This window comes from Aricia agestis, chromosome 15 (genome assembly GCF_905147365.1).
Source record: "Aricia agestis chromosome 15, ilAriAges1.1, whole genome shotgun sequence".
Lineage (NCBI taxonomy): Eukaryota > Metazoa > Arthropoda > Insecta > Lepidoptera > Lycaenidae > Aricia > Aricia agestis.
Window position 1 is genome coordinate 5,991,160 of NC_056420.1, and position 21,088 is coordinate 6,012,247.

The following is a 21,088-nucleotide window of genomic DNA, read 5'->3' on the forward strand; positions in this document are numbered from 1 at the left end:
AGTCCATACACTATTTACTGTCTGTCGTGCACATTTCTCCCGCCGGTCGCGCAGGCGACACCCCCGGTAGCACGACGATCTTCTTGGTGGGCCGCCGGAGAACGTGGCCGTTCGCGGTCTCCACGTCCACGACCCGTACCACGCCGTCCTTGCCTGGATATGTCCTCTTGATCTTCCCGCGTGGCCAGATGTTGCGCGGTAGGTTCGAGTCGCATATGATAACGACGTCACCCACCGCGGGATCGGAGCCTCGGGTATGTGGCTCCCGGCGGTGCTGGAGGAGTGGGAGGTACTCCCTCCCCCACCTCCGCCAGAACACGTCCGCCAGGTGCTGCGCGCGCTTCCACAGCTGCCGCGCCGATGTCTTTTCTTCTTCGAATCTTCCTGGAGCAGGTACATGGCAGCCCGACCCCAGCAGTATGTGGTTGGGGGTCAAGGCCTCGGGCTCCTCGGGGTCAACCGAGACATAGGTAAGTGGTCTCGAGTTGATGATGTTTTCCGCCTCTACAAGGAGTGTGTAGAGGGTCTCGTCGCTCGGATGCTGCTCGTGTAGAGTGACTCGCAGGGACTCCTTTACGCTCCGCACCAGCCGCTCCCACGCACCGCCCATGAAGGGGGCGGACAGAGGGATGTACCGCCAGTTGATGCGGCGGGCGTTGACTTCGCTCTTATACTTTTCCCATTCTTGTTGTAGCTCCTTCTCGGCGGCCTTGAAGCAGGTCGCGTTGTCCGACCATAGTTCAGTCGGTTGTCCTCGTCGGGCGACGAACCTCCGCAGTGCTGCGATGGCGGAGTCGGCGCTGAGAGACGTCACCACCTCCAGGTGGACGGCCCTCATGGTGAGACATGTGAAGAGGGCCACCCATCTCTTCTCTCGATGTCTGCCCACGGTGACCTCCACAGGGCCGAAATAGTCAAGCCCTGTGAAGGTGTATGGCCGCGCGTGGTGCGCCAGCCGGGCGACGGGCAGGTCGCCCGTGGCCGGACGCGTCGGCTTGGCTCGGCGTATGCGGCAGGCCAGGCAGGCCCGGATCACACCCTTGACTGTGGGGCGCATCCGGGTCACCCAGAACCTCTGCCGGATCTCGTTCACGGTTGCTTCTACTCCGCCGTGATGCATTTCTTCGTGTATCTGTTGGATATATAATTTCGTGTACCTGTGGCTGCCATCCATGATAACCGGGTTGTTGGTTTCCCGGCTGATGTCTTCTGCGGCTGCTACTCGACCCCGTAGCTTGATGAGGCCCTCCTCCAGGTGGACACTCAGCGAGGCGAGGCGGTCTCCCGCCGCTGGAGAACGGTTTTCTTCTATTCGTTTTCTTTCTTTGCTATAGGATTCTTCTTGCATTCGGCGTAGCCAGAGTGCCTCGGCACGAGTGAGGTACCGTGCGTCGAGTGCGACGTATTTTCTTCGCGTAACTGGATCCATTCGTGTCGCGGATTTTCCTTTCTTCGATCGCCGCGAGTCCCAGGCCGCATCCTTTTCTTTATTCTTCTTTGTGCGTTGTCGCACAGCTGCCACGGTTTCTCGCGGGGAACGACAGAGGTCAATGAACTGTAGTACACGACCTGTAGCTCGTATCAACGTCTTCCATCTTCCTATGCGTTCGATGTCGGGTAAACTGTCTTGTAGCGCGATGTATCGTGCGACAAAACACTTTTCTTCACCCGTGTCCGTTTTCTCCGCCGGTTTTCCTTCTTTCGGCCAGAATTTTTCTTCTTTTTTCAGGAATTCGGGCCCGCTGAACCATCGGTGGGCGGCTCCGAAGTCCGTGGGTGTGGCGCGCGTCGCGTCGTCGGCCACGTTTTCTTTCGTCGGCACCCATCGCCACTCGCTGACTTTCGTTGTTTCCTCTATTTCGGCGAGGCGGTGCGCGACGAACGCTTTGTAGGCCCGCGGCTCGGCGCGTATCCACGCCAGCACTGTGCGGGAATCGCTCCAGTATGTTTTTCTTACCAGCTCGACTTCTAGTTCTTTCTCCACAGTCTTCGCGAGGCGGGTACCCAGTAGAGCAGCTTGCAGCTCCAGGCGCGGGATGGACGTCGGCTTCAGCGGGGCTACGCGGCTTTTGGCTGCCACGAGCGCCGTGTGTACTGCTCCGTCCTCGCGCACCATACGAATGTAGACAGCTGCGGCGTATGCCTCTTCACTCGCGTCGACAAAGGTATGCATTTCACTTACCATTTCAGGCTGCAGGTTGTAGCAGCGGGGAATCTTTATTTTTCTTACTTGTTGTAGATCTCTTGTCCACGCCGTCCACTTGGGGACGAGCTGCTCCGGTATGGGCTCGTCCCATCCGGTGCCGTACCTCCAGGTCTCCTGCATGAACTTCTTGGCGGGCATGGTGAGCGGTGACAGTAGTCCGAGCGGATCGAACAATGACATCACGACACTGAGGGCTTCACGCTTCGTGGGGGCCCGCTCCTCGCTCATGATGGTGCGAGGTATCTTCGCCTCGTTCAGGTTGAAGCGCAGCAGGTCTTCATGCGCCTCCCACCATATTCCCAGCGTCTTGTCCGCGCAGTCTTCTCCCACAGGGACCTCCTTGGAGTCTCGGTCGTTCCCGAGACGTCGGCGTATGGCTTCGCTATTCGATGTCCAGCCTCGCAGCTCGAACCCGGCGTGCCGGTGGACCATGTCGACTTCCTGCGATGTCTCCAGTGCTTCTTCTTCACTCGGGAAGCTAGATATGAAGTCGTCCATGTAGTGGTTCTTCTTGATTTCCGCTACAGCACGCGGATATTTTTCCTGGAACTCTTCTGCATTCTTGTTTTTTACGTACAGAGCCGTGCATGGCGATGACGTGGCCCCAAAGATAAGGGACGCCATCTGGTACTCTTGCGGCTTTTCTTCTCGTTCGTTACCTCTCCACAGGAAGCGGAGTGCGTCCCGGTCTTCTTTCCGGACGCGGATGCGCATGAACATCTCCTTGATGTCCGCGGTTACCGCCACAGAGTGTCGGCGGAACCTCATGATGACTCCTGGCAGCGACTGAAGAAGGTCGGGGCCGGAGAGCAGCATGTCATTGAGGCTGCGGCCATGGGATCTGGCCGCGGCGTCGTGTACTAACCTGATTTTTGGTTTCGCTGGGTTGCACACGGCGAAGTGAGGTAAGTACCATGTTCTCCCTGCTGCCGGTGGCTCCTGTGCTGGCACTGCGTATCCGGATTCCAGCAGGTTGTTTATTCTTTCTTCGTATTTTTCTTTCAGGCCCGGGTCTCGATCCAGCTTCTTTTCCAGGGACCTGAGACGCTTCCAGGCATCGTTGTAGTTGTTGGGAATGACTTCCTTCTCGTCCTTCCAGAGCAGCGCGGTTTCGAAGCGCCCATCAGGAAGTCTTCGACTGTTTTTCTTAAGTATCTCCAGCGCACGCTCTTCTGGGTCATTTTTCTGTTTTCTGGCTTCGATCCCAAGTGATTCCAGGTCGAAAAACCTCTTCGTCATGTTTTCCATATTGTCATCTGTCTTCTCCTCCTTTTTGGCTACTGTGTGGCCACAGAAGGCTATAGTTTGCGTATGTGACGACCTGTATCCGTGCAGCACCCAACCGAGTCGTGTGTGGGATGCGACCGGCTGGTTTCTCCTTCCCGTTTTCGTCTCGAGGGCCAGCAGCAACTCCCAGTTGTCTTGACCCAGCAGGATTCTCGGGCGCGCATTTTCGTACATCAGGTGGTCTTCAAGGCCCCTCAGGTGCGCGCAGTCGTGCAGGTCTTCCTTGCGAATTTTCTGCGGCGTGAATAGCAGCTTCTTTACTGTTCTTGCACTCCCCACGCCGTACTCTTCTTCACAGTGGCGCCCCCTTATCTTGAAGCTTACCTTTTTGCTGTTTTCGTACTTCTTTGTATCACTGAGGCCCTGCACCCACATGTCGTGGCGAGGCCCGTCCAGGTGGAGGAGCTCCGCCAGGTCTTCATCGATGAGTGTCACTGTGCTGCCGTCGTCCATGAGTGCGTAGGTGTCTATTCTGGTGCTGTTCTTGCCGAAGACCGTGACCGGAGCGACCTTTAGGAAGGCTTGTCGTTCCTGAAGGCAGTTGGTGCTGCTCACTATTTCCACGGTCGCTGCCTCCCCTGCTTCCATGGCCTGTGGCGGCGCCGTCGGCTGTTGCTGGTCTGCCGGTGGTCTGGAGTGATGCAGCAGGCGGTGGTGCGCCATGCCGCACCCGTTGACACTACACCTCTTTGCCCCGCAGCCCCCTCGGCGGTGGTTGCTCCGCAAACATTGAAAACAGATGCGGTTCTTTTTCGCTATGTTCCAGCGCTCGTTCACAGGGGTCCCGAGGAACTGCTTGCACTCCGTCAAGTGGTGTTCGTTCTGGCACATCGGGCACCTTTTCCTGCCACTTACCTCTGTAGCGAAAGCCCGTTCCAGTCTTCTTCTCTGGGGCCTCTCCGGGTGAGGTTCGGTCTCCTCGGGCAGCGCATACGCACTGCATTTGTCGGCTTCTTCATTGAGGAACAGGGTCATCTTCTTCAAGTCCGACGTATCTTCTTTTCTTCTTGCGGCAAAATCGTACCACTTGTTGCGCAGAATGGGCGGCAGCTTTTCTACAATACTTTTCACTAATTCAGGATTAAACATATAGTGTACCTTTTTAAGTGTCTCCAGCGTGGCCACCACATTCGCTATTTTGTTAGCAAATATGCAGAGTTCGCGCGGGCTGTCACTCAGCCTGCCCAACGCCTTGATTTTCTGTATTTCACCCATCGCCAGTGTGTCTGGACGGCCGAATCTTCTTTCCAGCGCCTGGATGACTGCTCGCGGCTCCGGTTGGCTGATGAGTAGACTCTCGACCGCTTCGAGGGCTGCTCCCTTGAGGCTTCTTCTTAGCCTCATAGTATTCTCGGTGTGCGAGAACATTTCTTCAGTTTCGTAGTACGCCGCCCTGTAGCCGAGCCACCCCGTCGAATGTCCGGCGAACGGGGGAAGCTCTTGGAGAAACCTGGGGGCGTCTCTTGACATGCGGACGGCCTGTGTGAGCGCCGCCGCCAGCGAAGTGATGTCGCTGCTCTTCTGTTTTTCTTCAGCTTTTCTGTGCTCCGGTTCATTTTCCGAATTTTCATTTTTCTTTTCTTCATTTTCGTTCTGCTTTTCTTTTTCCTCGGCCGCAGGGTTAATGGTTTGCCCTTGCAGCCACTCTTCCACCTTGTCCGTTTCCTTTTCTGCTACCTCGTTTCCCTCCTCGTCTCCGCAGGCCAGCATGGCCTTTTCCCTGGCCAGCTTGGCTTCTGCGAGGGCGAGCGATGCACGTGCCTCTGCCAGTTTCAATTCCGCCAGCTTTTCCTCAGCTTCCAAAATTTTCCTCCTGCTTTCCTTTCCCTGAGGCGCACGCTTCTTCCGTCGTGAGTCCTCTTCTACTGCTGTTTTCTCGCTGGCGGTGGTAGAGGTTCGTTCCGTCGAGGTTTGTTCTGTTTCGGACGTTTCGGCGGTTTCCCTGGAGTTTTCCTCCTGTTCTTCGACCGGTGGAGCCGCGGGGCGCGTTGATGCTCCGCTTCTCGTCTGGACTCCGGTTTGACTCGCTCGTTCGGCCCCATCGGCGATGCTTGAAGCCTTCGATTTGGACATCTTTCTTCACTGACCGCACTGGCTTCTTGATTTTCTTTTTTCCTCGGAGAGAATCCGGCCGTAGAATCCGGCTTTGCGAAGGACCATACAATGTGGGGGACAGCTTGCGCTAATTCCCCGTAGATCGCCTAGGTCAGCGTTTCTTGTAGTAATGAGGATGATGATGATGACTATTTGATGAGGAGATGAATTTAAACACTTTTTCAGTCTTGTTCCAGGTAGCAAGCACACAGTAGTTCCGAAGCTGGGCAACGTTGGAGAGCGAGTGTCGTATTATGGCGGCCGACCCATATTTATATCGGCCCCGGTACCCAGCTTCTAGAACATTCCATGCCTCACCCCCTTGGAAGGAAAATTTATTGAGTTTCCACGAAAATTACATTAATTTACAAAATATACATTGGTTTTATTTGTACAATTCTCTTAGCTATAATTTTACATAATAAACATGTTCGTGCCGACCTCCGTAACCGAAATAATTAAAAAAATCTATTTTTCCTATATTTATACTACCTCGTCGCCCCCCGACATAACGGTCGCCTCTGGCTGTCCCTTTCGCACGGGACTTCCTTGTCTGGGACAAGGATAGCCCGCTCGAGATGTATACTATCTCCCTCACTTTTCGGTTACAGAAATCGGCACTACCACACTGGCTCTAAACCCATCCCATTGAATGGCACTATTTTTCACTGAAATGTCCATAGTCCATACACTATTTACTGTCTGTCGTGCACAAATAATATTTGTAATGCAGTGCAATCGTTTATTACCACAGAATCCACAAAGTGTAAATTAGAAATGGTTACAAAACATACAATATCGCCAAGAACCAAGTTCCGATCCCTCACAGTCCGTCGCCTAGCAACCGTCACCCGACTGTGTTGCCTACTCTCGCTACATCCTCCCCCTCTATCCCGAACCTGACGTCCCCGCGTTTGGGATAGGATCCTTTCGTGGCCGCCCACGTTTACGCTTGTCCCTTAGAGGAGCTTGGATGGGACCAACAAATGGGATGAGAAGTGACGCGTGATATTCGCCTATGGAGGTGCCATTACTGAAACTACCCAACTCATAGGTATTTATTATCTTGTTTATTTTATAAGGGCTATTCCTCTTTGGCACAAAATAAGTTTGACCTTTATCCGTCCATAGTCTACGACGGATTGGATCTTCGGATTTAATGTCTTCAAATATTTTCCTAATATGCGGATCTTTTACCTGATTCTCCCCCTGCATTAAAGCCGCTCTCAAACCGTATCCACTGCTGTCCGCGATCGGCTCGGGACTGATAAGGAAATAAGACTTAACAAAATCAAAAGTCTGATCCGGTTTATCCCTAAAATACCATACATCGTGCGGAATGTCGAGGATAATATTAGCCTCTTTAACAAATTTACGTCCTAACAACGTCCTAGTTGAGGCTCCTGGTAAGACAAGCAGGTCCTCAATAATTGCATCGCGACTTCCAATAGTGACTTTTACATCAGCGGTAAGTACTCTTCTTTTACTATGCGTTCCATCAGCCAATCCTATTGTGCGCTCTGTCTCCTTAAATCGAACACCCTGTTCAACTAACACGGAGTACAGTTTAGTACTAGCTATAGAATGAGTTGCGCCGGTATCAATAATAGCCACTCCTTCGCGATTTGCAACATTAATACATACGGTGGGAAGTGATGTCGCATCAATATCATAAGCCTCGGATTCCTTTACATTGGAATTATTTATTATAAAAGCTGCTTTGTCATCGCCGTCGCAATAAACATTACTCGAAAGTAAATTGCAAGGGCGATTATTATGATTCAAAAATATATCGTGCTCGACTTGGCGGAGGCACTGCCGTGCCCCCAGATTTTGTGAGTTTGAACTCACACTATTCTCGCTCGGGACCGTACTTAAAGAAGTATTTGACAAATCGATATCGCAAGAAAAAGTGTTGAAATCAGCTGGTTTCGAACCAGCTCTCTGTGTGTTCGAACAGACTTTACATTTCGACTTTACTACTCCTTGCTGGCCACATCCATAACACCTTAAAGTACTAGAAATATCATTAGACTCTGACTTACCGATGTTCTCGCTTTTACCTTGCAGGTTGCGGCAATTGTCAATAATATGGCCATACAATTTACAATACGCGCAACGTATCCGTTTACGTTTCAATAATTGATTCGAGTTTGGCGTGAGAACCGAATTCGTAGTAGGGGCCGAACGTGTAGTAGGGCCTCTTTCGTGCGCGGGTAAATCTACGATTTTAGCCGGGGTTGTGGGTACGGGTGAGAGGGAAGGGATTACAATAGATAACCCATTGGTTTCCGCGATCGCGTCCTCTACGGCTCGCAATTTCTCTATGAAGTTGTCCATAGAAGTTACATCGTCTCGCGACAGTCTTTTACGAATACGCCTATGCAATAACCCGTAAACCATATCGATCTGCATCGCATCCGGAACCTTATAGGGTAGCTTCACTACTAGGGCACGCAGTCTCGACACGAATACGTCGGCACGTTCAGTCTCACACTGTTCAGTTCGGAAAACTTCTCTGAAAATCTTGTATGGTGGCAGCTGGGTGCCGTACATGCCTCGCAGCCGCACGACGGCGTCCGCCCATGTTGAGACGTTGTCCTTGACGCCGCGCCAGAAGAGAGCCGCATCGTCCTCCAGCAGCATGCTCAGGCCGCGTAGCGCGTGCTGTTCACTGACGTCTGCGCATTCCTTATATACCTCCACGGCGTCCAAGAAGGCCTCCAGTTTCTCGGCGTCGCGTGATTTCCCGTTGAACCGCGCGGTGCATTTAGTGAAATTGCCCGGCGGGGCGGCGACTGCAGCAGGGGCAGTCGAGCTTCTCTGCATTGAGGTCGCCGTGTTAGGGGTGAAAGCTCCGAAATTGCCGGATGGGTCATACCGTGGGAGGGCTCGGAGTGTTTCCAGGAGGGCTCTGTTGGTCTCCTCCTGCGTACGCTGCGATTGCATCATCATTTCTAACATCGCCGTCATCACTCGTTCTGTCGAGGTGGTGGTAGATGCTCCAGCAGCCGCGGTGGATGTAGACGGGGTGGGCCGCGGGTCGGCGAAAACCATCGTCTCGTTCCCGGGCTCTCCGTCGTCGCTTGCTTGCTGTGTCTCCTCTTCACTCTCGTAACGGGGATGTCGGCGTGTGTTTCGTGGCATTTTCGATACCAGTTCGGCTAGCGGCTAGCTAAACAGTTCACGGAGCACTGGGATTGGGTCTGTTATTTCTTTGAAAAAAAATATAGCCACGGGTTGGGCGCCAGTGTAATGCAGTGCAATCGTTTATTACCACAGAATCCACAAAGTGTAAATTAGAAATGGTTACAAAACATACAATATCGCCAAGAACCAAGTTCCGATCCCTCACAGTCCGTCGCCTAGCAACCGTCACCCGACTGTGTTGCCTACTCTCGCTACATATTTAAATAAAATTAAAAATCAAGCGGGGCTCCCATACAAAAAACACAATTTTTGGTCTCTAATTTTGCTCTATAATGGTACGGAACCCTGCGTGCACGTAACCAACTCGAGCTTGGCCGATTTTATTTACTTTAGTGGCTGGGACATGTTGCACACAATTTTTACTCCTAGCTACGAAAATGTAGTACAGAAAGACAAACAAAATCTGCGTTTTATTGACTACACTATTAACAGTAACGTTATTTTTGTCTGCATTTACCATTTTCTTTGTTAACTAAAATATAACAATGGTTCTTTAGTTCTGGTTTTTCTTTTTGTTAACATTCTGTAGAAAATAAAACGTAACAAAACAACACAACTACATAGTTCATCGTACACATGTACGCGCTGAAAAATAATAAAAACGCTTAAAATTGTGGGTAGCACAAACATTTAAAAGCGTGTTACCTAATAGCTATGTCCACACTGTGCACTTTTATCTTCAATTTTCGTCATCAACTTTCATATTGGCGCATTCAATAATTGAATGCGTCAAGGAACGCAACGCCAATATTGTCATTTTTGAAATTTTGGATACGGTCAGAGGGCATGCGTCACGGGCATGCCTCACGTTCGGTGTTGACTGCGCTATAACGCATGCCCTTGACGAACAGAAAAAGGCACAGTGTAGACATAGCTATTATATATAAGTTTTAATATAGGACGTTACTTTGAATTTAACTGCATCTACAAGCATTTGTTGTGATTTATAAGTTATTATAATATTATCAACTAAATATTCACCCAACATCTACACAAAATAAATTTTCACTTTACTCACATTCTACGAGAAAAAAACACACCGCTGTAAAAACGTGGTAACAAAGATTTCATTTGGTAAAACGTAAACTATATTTAAGTAACAGTTTAGCCACTAGTCGTTTGGTGTATTTTCACGTGCAGCAAATGGCTTAAGTAAAAGATTTATGTTCGGCTTTAAAGTAGGATATTTGGGATAGCGGCCACTATACAGCGAATATAAGCTCAAAATCGATGTGCTATCGATACTGGCTATTGAATACAAAGCAGCGGTTTGGATATTATATTCCATGTTTAATATTCTATGGGTTAAGTTTTTTAAATTGAGTAATTAAATGAATAGTTTGATAGATAGTCTTTTGTTAAAATCTTCATTTAGAGTCTACACTATTTTTCAATAGAACAGACTTTACTTTTTCAGTCAATGATTAATTTAGAGTCTCATTTTCGATTAATTTATTTAAAATTCTTGTTAGCTTAGACAAGCGACACTAGTAAAGATTGTTAATAGAGGTAAGTTATTCAGATATGAACTATGTACTATGTTAGAAGTCTTATAATGTCAACTAAAGTTTTACGCCACGTCTCGTAGCCTGAGCTATAGAATGAAAAATACAGAAGTCCTAACGATATTTTCCTTTTTTAACGAAGAAAAAAGGCGTCTATTTTTACGTTCAAAAATATAACGAGTATAAAATTTCTCAAGTGCTTTCTATATCAAACGCGATTGGATAATAAACGGAGTGTACGATAGCCTGCAACAATCTTGCTTTTATCTCTTTTATCAATTTTCTGCTACGATCCCATCACCTGTACGAACGAGCAAAGAAATAATATTAAGTGCCATATAAATTGCTACAAGGAACGTTACTAATATTGTAGCACTTTAGAACTATTTGTTGGAACATTTTTATTTGAGAATATTTCAAAAACTTTTATATAAAAAGTTGTTAATCAAGAATCAATAGAAAGATAATAGTAACAGTTATTTATAGAAGTTATTCAGAAAGAGGAATATTATTACAATGAAAGTTTCCTCGAAACGTGAACAAACTTGAAAATGTATACTTCCTATGAAACTGAAACTCTTGTGTTTTTTTTTTTTTTTATGAAATAAGGGGGCAAACGAGCAAACGGGTCACCTGATGGAAAGCAACTTCCGTGGCCCATGGACACTCGCAGCATCAGAAGAGCTGCAAGTGCGTTGCCGGCCTTTTAAGAGGGGATAGGGTAATAGGGGAGGGTAGGGAAGGGAAGGGAAGGGAATAGTTGAGGGTAGGGAAGGGAATAGGGTAGGGGTTAGGGGATTGGGCCTCCGGTAAACTCACTCACTCGGCGAAACACAGCGCAAGCGCTGTTTCACGCCGGTTTTCTGTGAGAACGTGGTATTTATCCGGTCGAGCTGGCCCATTCGTGCCGAAGTATGGCTCTCCCACGTTTGTTGCAAAACTCCGATTTTGATAAAAAATTGTGGGCTTATCCGACAAGTCTGAGAATCAGCTAACATCGAATTCTCATGCTCGAAAAAGTACAGTGGCGTATCAAACAATCCACACAAAATCAGAATAACACGAACAAAGTTTGTCTAATGCTAAGAACTCACATAAGCTTTTACTCGATAGTTTTACTCCAAGTCAAGCAAAAACCACCGCGTGGACCGCAAAACTTACAGCTCGAAGACTTGCATCGAGCCAGCTCGAAAGCTCGCATCGAGCCGGTTCGATGGAATTAAATATATCTAATTTCCTTCGATTTGGAGTAAAACTATAGAGTATTGAGATGTGTGGACCGAGCCGTGGTTTTTATTCTACGTGATTGCTCGATCGAGCAAAATCGTATATATGAGTACTTAGCATAAAAGTTGGAGGCTGAAAAGAGTAGCCATCTTGTAAAGTGTCACTTGATAGACAACTAAACACTCACGTTTTTCTATATAAATTAAATTCAAGCATCATTTTGCATGTGATCGAAATGATCAGTTTATATAAAACAAACAATTTATCTAAATATTCACACATCTACGAAATCTAATTTTAATAAATCTGTCTACGCCCAACGCGAGACATCACTAGCGCGACCATCCCATCACTAGCGCGTCGATCCCAACGCTTGCGTTTCCGCCTCCGCGCCGCCATCTTGTCAATGAATCGAACCTCAAGAAGATATTTTTCAATAAGTGTAAATCTTACATATTAACATATGAATAAAAGTTGTAAATTTACTTGTAGACTGGTTTTGTGTGCAAATTAGTATTTCTACATAAATCACGCTTCCTAAGAATAAACATTTGGCGACCGTTTGGATCACGAATCTGCAATCCCGGGAACTCTACCTGACGCTGCACGTCTACTATTGGCTTTTCGTTGATGAATATCAACCTATATTGTGGAAGGAGCCTGCGTGTATGCTGCCCGGCCGATAAAAAGCTAAGTCCTATCCTATAAAAATATCCAAATGTCCTACTTCTACACCACCACCTCGTGGCCTATCATAACTTAGCCTTGTTTTTGCCTATTACATGACCTATTTCATATAATTCCGTTTGGTAAATAAATATTTGTCTGCATTAAATATTATTTCATCGAATAATTTAGCTCTTAAAACAATGCACGCCGTTTTACAATACATTCTTGCATTTTGAAATTTTGACATTTCTTTGGATTTGTTTCAAGTCTTGCATTTTGTTTGCGCCTCCGAATGTTCTGCCTTTGCACTGCCTTGTTTTGCATGTTATATACCCCGGTTTGGGCCGACTATTTCAGCGCAAGAGGTGCCCGTGCCCATCTTTGTGGCCAGTGCCCAGAAAGGAGTACTGTGCCTGCCCACGAGTCCCGAGCGTGCTTCCCACACCCGACGCTTCACGTCGCACGCCGCTTGCTGCCCCCGTGCTTCGCTGACGCCGATGGAGTGACGGTAACTGCAGACCAGAGGAGCGTGAGATCTTTTAATTTATTGTCTGCCTATTATATATTTATTGTCTGCCTATAACTCTATAGTTACAATTATTATTTCATATTCAATATACTCTAATTCAAGTGTTTATTTCATAATTTGAATTTCACAATGTCTGCGGAACTCACAACATTAATTACAAAGCGCGCTAGTTAGTATAAGAGGCAGATTAACTAAGTTTGAAAACTATCTTGATTTATTACAAAAAATGCCAACTTTAAGTGAGTTGCAAGTGAATGAGCTATCATTAAAATTGCAAACATTTCATGATTTAAAAACAGAATTCAGTTTGCTGCAAGATCAAATCGACCAAATAAATTTTTAAAATATTGATGATGAAGTTGATGAAAGGGACAAGACAGACTCACATTTCATAAAGGTGATTGCTTTAGCGGGAACTATTTCTGACAAATACAAAACTATACAAAATCAATCAGAGTCTGGCTCTGGCTCATTTCCTAGTGTTCATCGGCCACATCATCAACCAAATTTTAAACTTCCGCAAATACAAATTGGTAAATTCAACGGAAACTATTCCAAGTGGCTTGATTTCCGGGACACTTATGTATCTTTAATTCATGAGAACGACAGCTTGTTGCCTGTCCACAAATTTCATTATCTCAATTCATATTTGGATGGTGAAGCGGCCAGAGTCCTATCTAATCTTGAGGTCTCCAATGCGCGCTATCAGGAAGCTTGGGACCTGCTATGCCAACGTTATGATAATAAACGCTATCTGACTAATAACCATCTCAATTCTTTATTCAATATAGAACAAGTGCAGCGGGAATCAGACAAGTCATTGAGATCTTTAGTCGATCAAGTTAATAAGGACCTCAGAGCGCTGTCCAGTTTAGGCCATCCTACTCAGCAGTGGGACACTCTGATTATCCATATTATCACAAATAAACTGGACTATCATACAAAACGCGATTGGGAAGAGCACCGCAATACTATCAATGATATGCCTTCTCTCAGCCTGTTGACTAAGTTCTTACATGACCGAGCCGATGTGTTAGAATCCTGCCATACTAAAAAACAATCTTATAATACAAACTATCATGCTATAAACAATACAAACAAAACGAGCGATCTTATAAATCATTTTCGTGTACCACACAAAACAATGATGATAATGGCGCGAAAATTCAAACACCCTGGGTATGCAATTATTGTTCGGGTGACCATAGTATTTACAATTGTTCAAAATTTCTATCCCTATCAGTAGAACGACGAAAGATGGAGGTGATGAAGTTAAAGCTGTGCCTAAATTGTTTAAAAAAGGGTCATTCACTCAGAGAATGTCGTCGAGGTCCATGTCGTGAATGTCGTAAACGACACAACTCACTGCTTCACATTCCACTTTCGCAGCCTGGAGGCTCGAGCATCTCTGCGCAGTCAGCTCTCACCGCTGACGACAATGATGCACCAGCGCAGGGTGTTTCTGTCAATTTTTCAGCCTCGCAGACTGCCTATCAAGTTTTACTGTCCACGGCTATAATCAAGGTAACCAATCCTCACAATAACAAAAAATCTACGGTGCGATGCCTCTTAGACTCAGGCAGCCAAGGCACATTCTTAACTAAGGCGTTACAACAAAAACTAGAACTAAATTCTATCCCCACAGTGCCTATTAAAATTATGGGTGTTGCAAACATCCCATGCGGCTCCATTTCAGAACGAAGTGTAGTTCGCCTGAACTCTCTCTGCACTGACTACAATGTAACGCAAGCCTGCGGCGTACTACCTGAGCTCACCGATAATGTACCTAAACAATTTATCGATAAAAGGTATTTCAATCTCCCGCCTAAATTACAATCAGCCGGTCCCGCTATGAAACGATCGAGAGGATGCGCCAACAATTCTGGCAACGCTGGCAACACGAATACATCAGCGAGCTGCAACAGCGTACAAAATGGAAGCGAAACATGAATACGCTACAAGTAAATGACATGGTCTTGATACAAGAGGACAACGTCCAGCCCCTCAGTTGGCGCCTCGGACGCATTGAGAAACTTATTCCTGGAAAGGACGGAATCTCGCGTGTCGCTGATATAAGGACAGCGAGAGGAACAATACGCAGAGCTCTCACTCGTCTCTGCCCACTACCAAATGAAAACTAAATACTAACCTGACAGCATCAAGAAGCTCACTGGAAACCTGCAATAAACTCTACTACTTAACTACAGCAAACTATATTCTACAACTACTTTCTACAAGATATCTAGCTGCAAACTTACCTTTAACGATGACTACACCTACACCTACTTGGAGGTGACCCCGCAGCACCTGGAAAGAAACTCACCAGCTGCCTCGTCACTTTAACCCGGCCCGGAGTATGTCTACGCCCAACGCGAGACATCACTAGCGCGACCATCCCATCACTAGCGCGTCGATCCCAACGCTTGCGTTTCCGCCTCCGCGCCGCCATCTTGTCAATGAATCGAACCTCAAGAAGATATTTTTCAATAAGTGTAAATCTTACATATTAACATATGAATAAAAGTTGTAAATTTACTTGTAGACTGGTTTTGTGTGCAAATTAGTATTTCTACATAAATCACGCTTCCTAAGAATAAACAAATCTGTATAAAAATAAACACACATTTTATTTATGCAGAACTTTGAACTGTCATTATGTTGGCACTGTAAAATTGTACATAATACCGAGTTCAATATTGGAAAAAACTCAAAAGTCGTCCCCAATACGGGCCAAACAGTAATCCCATCGGACTCAATAAAAAATAATTAGAGTAATGAAAATGTTCATAATTTCAATGAAAAGCTTGATATAAGCACGGATTGCGTATACAAAAAAATATTATATCATTGATATTAATTCGAATGTCTGATGGCTAAAACATGTTGCGAGCGAAGCGCAAATATTTCAGCGAAAATACACCGAAACATTTTTCAAATGTACTGAAATATATGACTAAGTCTATTTAGAATTTTAATTAGGGAGATGGCAACATTTTATAATGGCTGTGTAGAATATAAATTCGTATTTTTGTGGAGAGTGTAATTTCAGAAAAGAAATTAGGACAGTAAGATGTGTGAGGGTTTTTAATGCCAGACACTACTTGTTAAAAGTCAAAACTTTTCATTTTAATACTCCATTAAAATGTTTTTACTGTGATATTACATTAATGTAGCTTAAACATTTGTAAACAATTAACTGTTACGTATTCATAAAAAATTTCGCGATATTTCATGCTCTGGAAAAGGACCCCCGTTCAAGCCCCATAAGAGCACCGGTGATCGCGACAACATTAGAATACAATAGCATTTCCTGGAATCCGCGATCGAAGTAATAATCCATACTATCTTATACTGCAAAATGTTTAGTTTCCTTGTGACATACGGATACCGGTCACTTCCAAAAGGAACGGTTTTCAAGTTAAAAAAAAAAGAAAGTGTTCGTTATAGTTTGCCCCAATTCTTTATAATGGAATCTTAAGATAGCATCTGCAACCCTCTTGAAACAATGCTTCAGATAAATCTTTTTCAATTTGTAGGGGCAGGGCTACATGAGCATACAAATAACCTAATGTTAGGTAAATATCTTGGGCTCTCCATTGTTTGATGCAAACGATTGGGAACGAGGGTTCATGGGATTATCTTGGCATATAAACTTTGATAGCTATTACCTGATTATTCGTTATCAAGCCAAGGAGTTTATAGGTATCAAAAAGTACCCGAAAATATGTTTTTTTATCAGAATCGTGCAAGCTAAGAAGTGTTGTTTTAATTAATGTATTACATAAAACCATTAATAATTATACAACATTATATTATTTTTTTTACTTCTAGCCGAATTCTCCAAAAAGAAGGCTGTGCTTTTCGAGAGTAAGCAATGTGCATGTTTGTATGTATATTGTTTTGCAGCACTCTGCAATCTGCAGGAATATTAGCTTATAAGCGTAGTTTTTGTGTTTACTGTCAGAGACATTGTCGGTCTTACCCATAAAGTTAATATACCTAGCGGAATAGAGAAACAAAGGCCTGAGCAAGAGAGATGTCACTATCAGTAACGCTGCGTGGTAAAATGAGACGTGTGATACATGACAGCAGCACTCTTTTTTTTGACGTTCAGTCGGCACGTGCCGCACGTTGACAATTTAATCTCATAGAAATCATGTTCAGTCATGCTTGTATAAGTGTATACATACGTACACCTATTTTTACACACAGATGAAACCAATTTCGGTTTCGTTTGACAGCTCGAGATTGTTGCTCTATTCCGCCAGGTATATTAACTTTATGGTCTTACCACAAAAGATCTAAACATCTATTGAACAGTTGTTTTGACACCATTATGTACGGATTTTTTTTCTCATCAACTGTTCAACAGCTGGTATTTTTAAATCTTTTGTAGTAAGACCGTTTATGTTTACCTTCTTTATGGGTACGTTTCATAACTTCCTGATAAGTGCCGGTTAGGTATCCACTACTTAACTTGACAGAGACCCTAGACGAGCAATTTTATTGTCAACTTTTTTGACAAATTCTCCATACTCTATCTGTAAAGTTAAGTGGTGGATAGTCTATCCGGTACTTTATCAGGAAGTGGTGAAACAGACAAACGACGACAAAAATTTATTTGAAATAAATATTATATTCAAATGAATAAACTACAATAAAAAGGTACATTTTTGAACTTTTGATTTAGGCTAAAATAAAACTGATTCGCGGAACTTCGTCATATCTGTCGTACTTATCGTGCTAGTGATATATTTTATGCTCACGTCGGAAACTCAGATAAATTATTCAAATATTCGTTATATGACCGTGTTCTACGTGTGAGATTATTTTGTTTCAATTGAAATCGGTTTCCTTAATATGTCACTTATTTTCCTACTACGGGATTCGCTTATTATGGTAACAAAATCATAGTCACTTAACAAGATGTAATTAAAACTGCCTTCTTTAGGAAAATATACTGTATTCGTATTATTAAAAATGTATATGGAAAAAGTTTGAAGATTCCTGAATCGGTTTGGCATCAATAAAGTATTCAGTCAATAAGAAAATATTGGAATCAAAAATCTAGTTTCAAACTGTATGATGTTACGAGAAAGAAAGCAAAATTCTATCCAAAAAGTATAAATAAAGTTTGAAAATCACAAGAGTCTTCAGTTTCCGGTAAACTGAACTCACGAAAACAGGAAAAATACAACAAAACTCCCATTAATACCAGTCCATACATTTGTTCCTTGAAACATAAAAGATCCTTTCGCCAAAATGAAACTCCTCGTACTTACTTGCAATACTATCGAACCTTCATTGCAGGGACGAAATGTTGTACACTCGATAAAGTAACTATACGCTACATTGAGCCTAGGTTTGGGTCCGAAGGTATTGTTTTCAAATATAAAACATATAAGGTCCTTTTACGTTGTATTATGTTACTATGGAAAGAAAATAAGGGCATAAATGTGGGTAAGAAAATATATAATCATTATTCATTAGGTTTGAGTAGAATAATAAACGTTTTAAACTCATCAAAATTTATATAAATAATATAGTTTTTTGAAACGAAGTTCCTTCTCGCGCGTTCGGCGTAAATCTGAAGGCTAGACAGAACGATATTTGACCTTGATTTGACCTCGACACTTTTTTATTAGTACCTGCATGTTAGGGGCAGAGGGCGTTGATAGTAAATATTCATGTGCGTCAACTAGATGGCGTTTTTTTTTAAATATTTTCTTTGAGTGTATAATATTATGTATACTTACAGGTTTTTTGAACATAAGAAATAACTTCGTTCCATTCGGGTGACCCTTGACACCTCTCAAGTTTTTTTCCACAAATGTTACGTTAAAAACAACGAGTTGCACACCCAGAGTGCCAGCAGAAGTAAAAACGAAACACGTTTCTGTCAAATGGTACACCGTACAAGGGTATTACTTCCTCTGATAATTTCTCTCCGTTTTGCAACGTCACGTGTCCAAATCCGACTTCGACTTTTTTTAATAAACCCAAAAAAGTGAACAACGCTGAAGAAGTTTTAACCCCAAAAATCTAATATTCACCATCTATATTTTATACTTTTTCTTTTGTAAAAAAACATTTACACAGTACAATGAATGACTTGAAATTTGATAATCTTCGCCGTAGCCTTAAGTGTTGAATTAAAATTGAATCGACTTTTAATAATGTCAGACATTATTAAGGGTCGATTCAAAACTCTGTTAAGTCTTTTGTCTAAATCACCTTAATTTTTATTAAAATTTCGATTGTCATAAAAAGGTCTTTAATATTTTTTGTATTATATTATCGGACCCTAGGGTTGATTTGCAACCATATGGGGCGCCACCCATATTCGTACAAAAAAAATATTTGTTAGGCAAAACAATAATTTGGAATCACACTCTTCTAAATTATATTTTTAAGCTATAGCATAGCTTTTCTCTCAGGACTTGAGCGTGGTGACCGAATCAGGAAATTCCGTAACGAAAATAAATCTACTCCACCACTGTGCCGATCGGTGCGGTGTTGCCGTGGATCCTATGTCGTCCAACGTCGTTTCAGATCGGCAGACTTAGGCACGGTGTTTGTGTGCGTATGCGAATGATAATTGCATAAGTTGATAAAAATGATTTAAATTGGCTTTACCGCGGCAGTCCCCGAGTGCCACACGTATTTTTTATATTTAACTTTGGTATAATTTCGTTATTCAAACCCAATTAGTCTGAAAGGTGACAAGTGTCAAATTTCAAAAAAGAAAATGTTAAAGTTAAGCCTTATTTATTAAAAAGTAAAATGAGAATATTGGCTGCCTTATTAAATTGATTAAAGTATAATATTATCTTTTTCATCAAGGCATACCCTTCAAAATAATGACGAAAAAATTTTCCGAAAAAATGTTGAGGGTGCTAATAAAAATTGCTGCCTTTATTTCATGATCAAATAACGTAAAATAACGCTTCCAAAATTTGAAATAATTATTATATTTGTAGAACCGGAAATCAAACTGTCTTTATATTTTGAACGTTAATTAAAGGGTTCATTAAAGGAGTGAGCACACTGAGACGGGCCGTGCCGGGGCTCATCGCAAAAATCCGCTTCCATACAATTTGTATGGAAGCGGATGCGCGTATCGCACACTGTGTCGGGGCGCAGCGGATTTCCGCTTCCATACAAATTGTATGGAGGCGGATTTTTGCGATGAACCCCGGCACGCTGAGCCCCGGCACGGCCCGTCTCAGTGTGCTTACTCCTTAAAGGTACCATATCCCTTAAAAACAGTAAATAAATAAAGGTCTGGGTGAAGCCCATGATGACTTTGCAATTTGTGATTTATAAAAAAAATATATATATATGAACATCGTTGTCAGCTTAAATCACCCTAAAACCTGTTGCAAATAAAAAAAAACAGATTGGATCCAGGATCCAGGAGCACATTTTCGACGCGCCTTGGAAATTGGAATATTACTTCCTCTTCTACGCCACCCCAGCAGCGTAATCTCCTGCATTCCTTACGAATTTTCGATCAGGCTCTCAACCATGAGTTTAAAGCTATAGTGTTTTTCGATACTCGATACCGACTACGTAAATTTTTAGTATGGCAAATTTTACAACGCCTCTAGCGGTTACTTGCGGAACTACAACCGCCATACTAAATATTTACGTAGTCGATATCGAGTATCGATAAATACTATAGCTTTAAACTCATGGAAGAGCTACAGGTCACGGGTGCTTAGTACAGTTTTTTCCCATCCCAAAATCCCCTAAAGAAGTTTTCACTACAAAGTTCCAACCATCATTAACGTTTCCTGCACGTCGTTTTTCACTTAATTCCGGTTTCAGCATAGTTAACCAGAATTTATTCAAATAATATGCATGAGTTTTTGTTGGGCGAAACTCGCTTGAAAAATTTCTATCAAACTTTAAGCCCTTAGGCTCTGTTTGTGTACTTAGTGTTTGAATGAAAATGCCCAAAGGGATTGTTGATAGTCGGGCTAGTCTGTCGTGTTGTTTTAACCCGACCAGAATACATAAGGGACTGGTGTAACTTCCCAAATAAATTTCAGTCTTAAGGCGCTGTGGTTGTTGCAACTACGTAAAATGAGTTTTTTAAATCATGTTTTTTTGTAAAGAAAATGTAATTATTTAAGTATAAAGTAAGTACCATTTTAAAATTTAGAAAATGTCCTATACGCAAAGGTATAACAGTATACAATTTGTAAAATTCTGCTCGATAGAAAAAAATCTCAAAGATGACTGTTATAACGCTGTTTTTCATAATTAAATCATTTTATGGCTAAATTACACACTTTCTAGTAAAAACAAAAAATGTAGTACATGTGTCGTAACCTAACCTAAACGATTGTGTAATAC

The 21,088-nt window shown here is 43.7% G+C and overlaps 1 protein-coding gene across 1 annotated transcript; it reads right to left on the reverse strand.

The window, feature by feature from the left end:
• Positions 1 to 10: 10 nt before the first annotated feature.
• On the reverse strand, positions 11 to 5,566 carry LOC121734458. Its single transcript, XM_042125070.1, has one exon. The coding sequence runs from the start codon at positions 5,564 to 5,566 to the stop codon at positions 11 to 13; it is 5,556 nt and encodes a 1,851-aa protein (XP_041981004.1).
• Between the last annotated feature and the right edge of the window lie 15,522 nt (positions 5,567 to 21,088).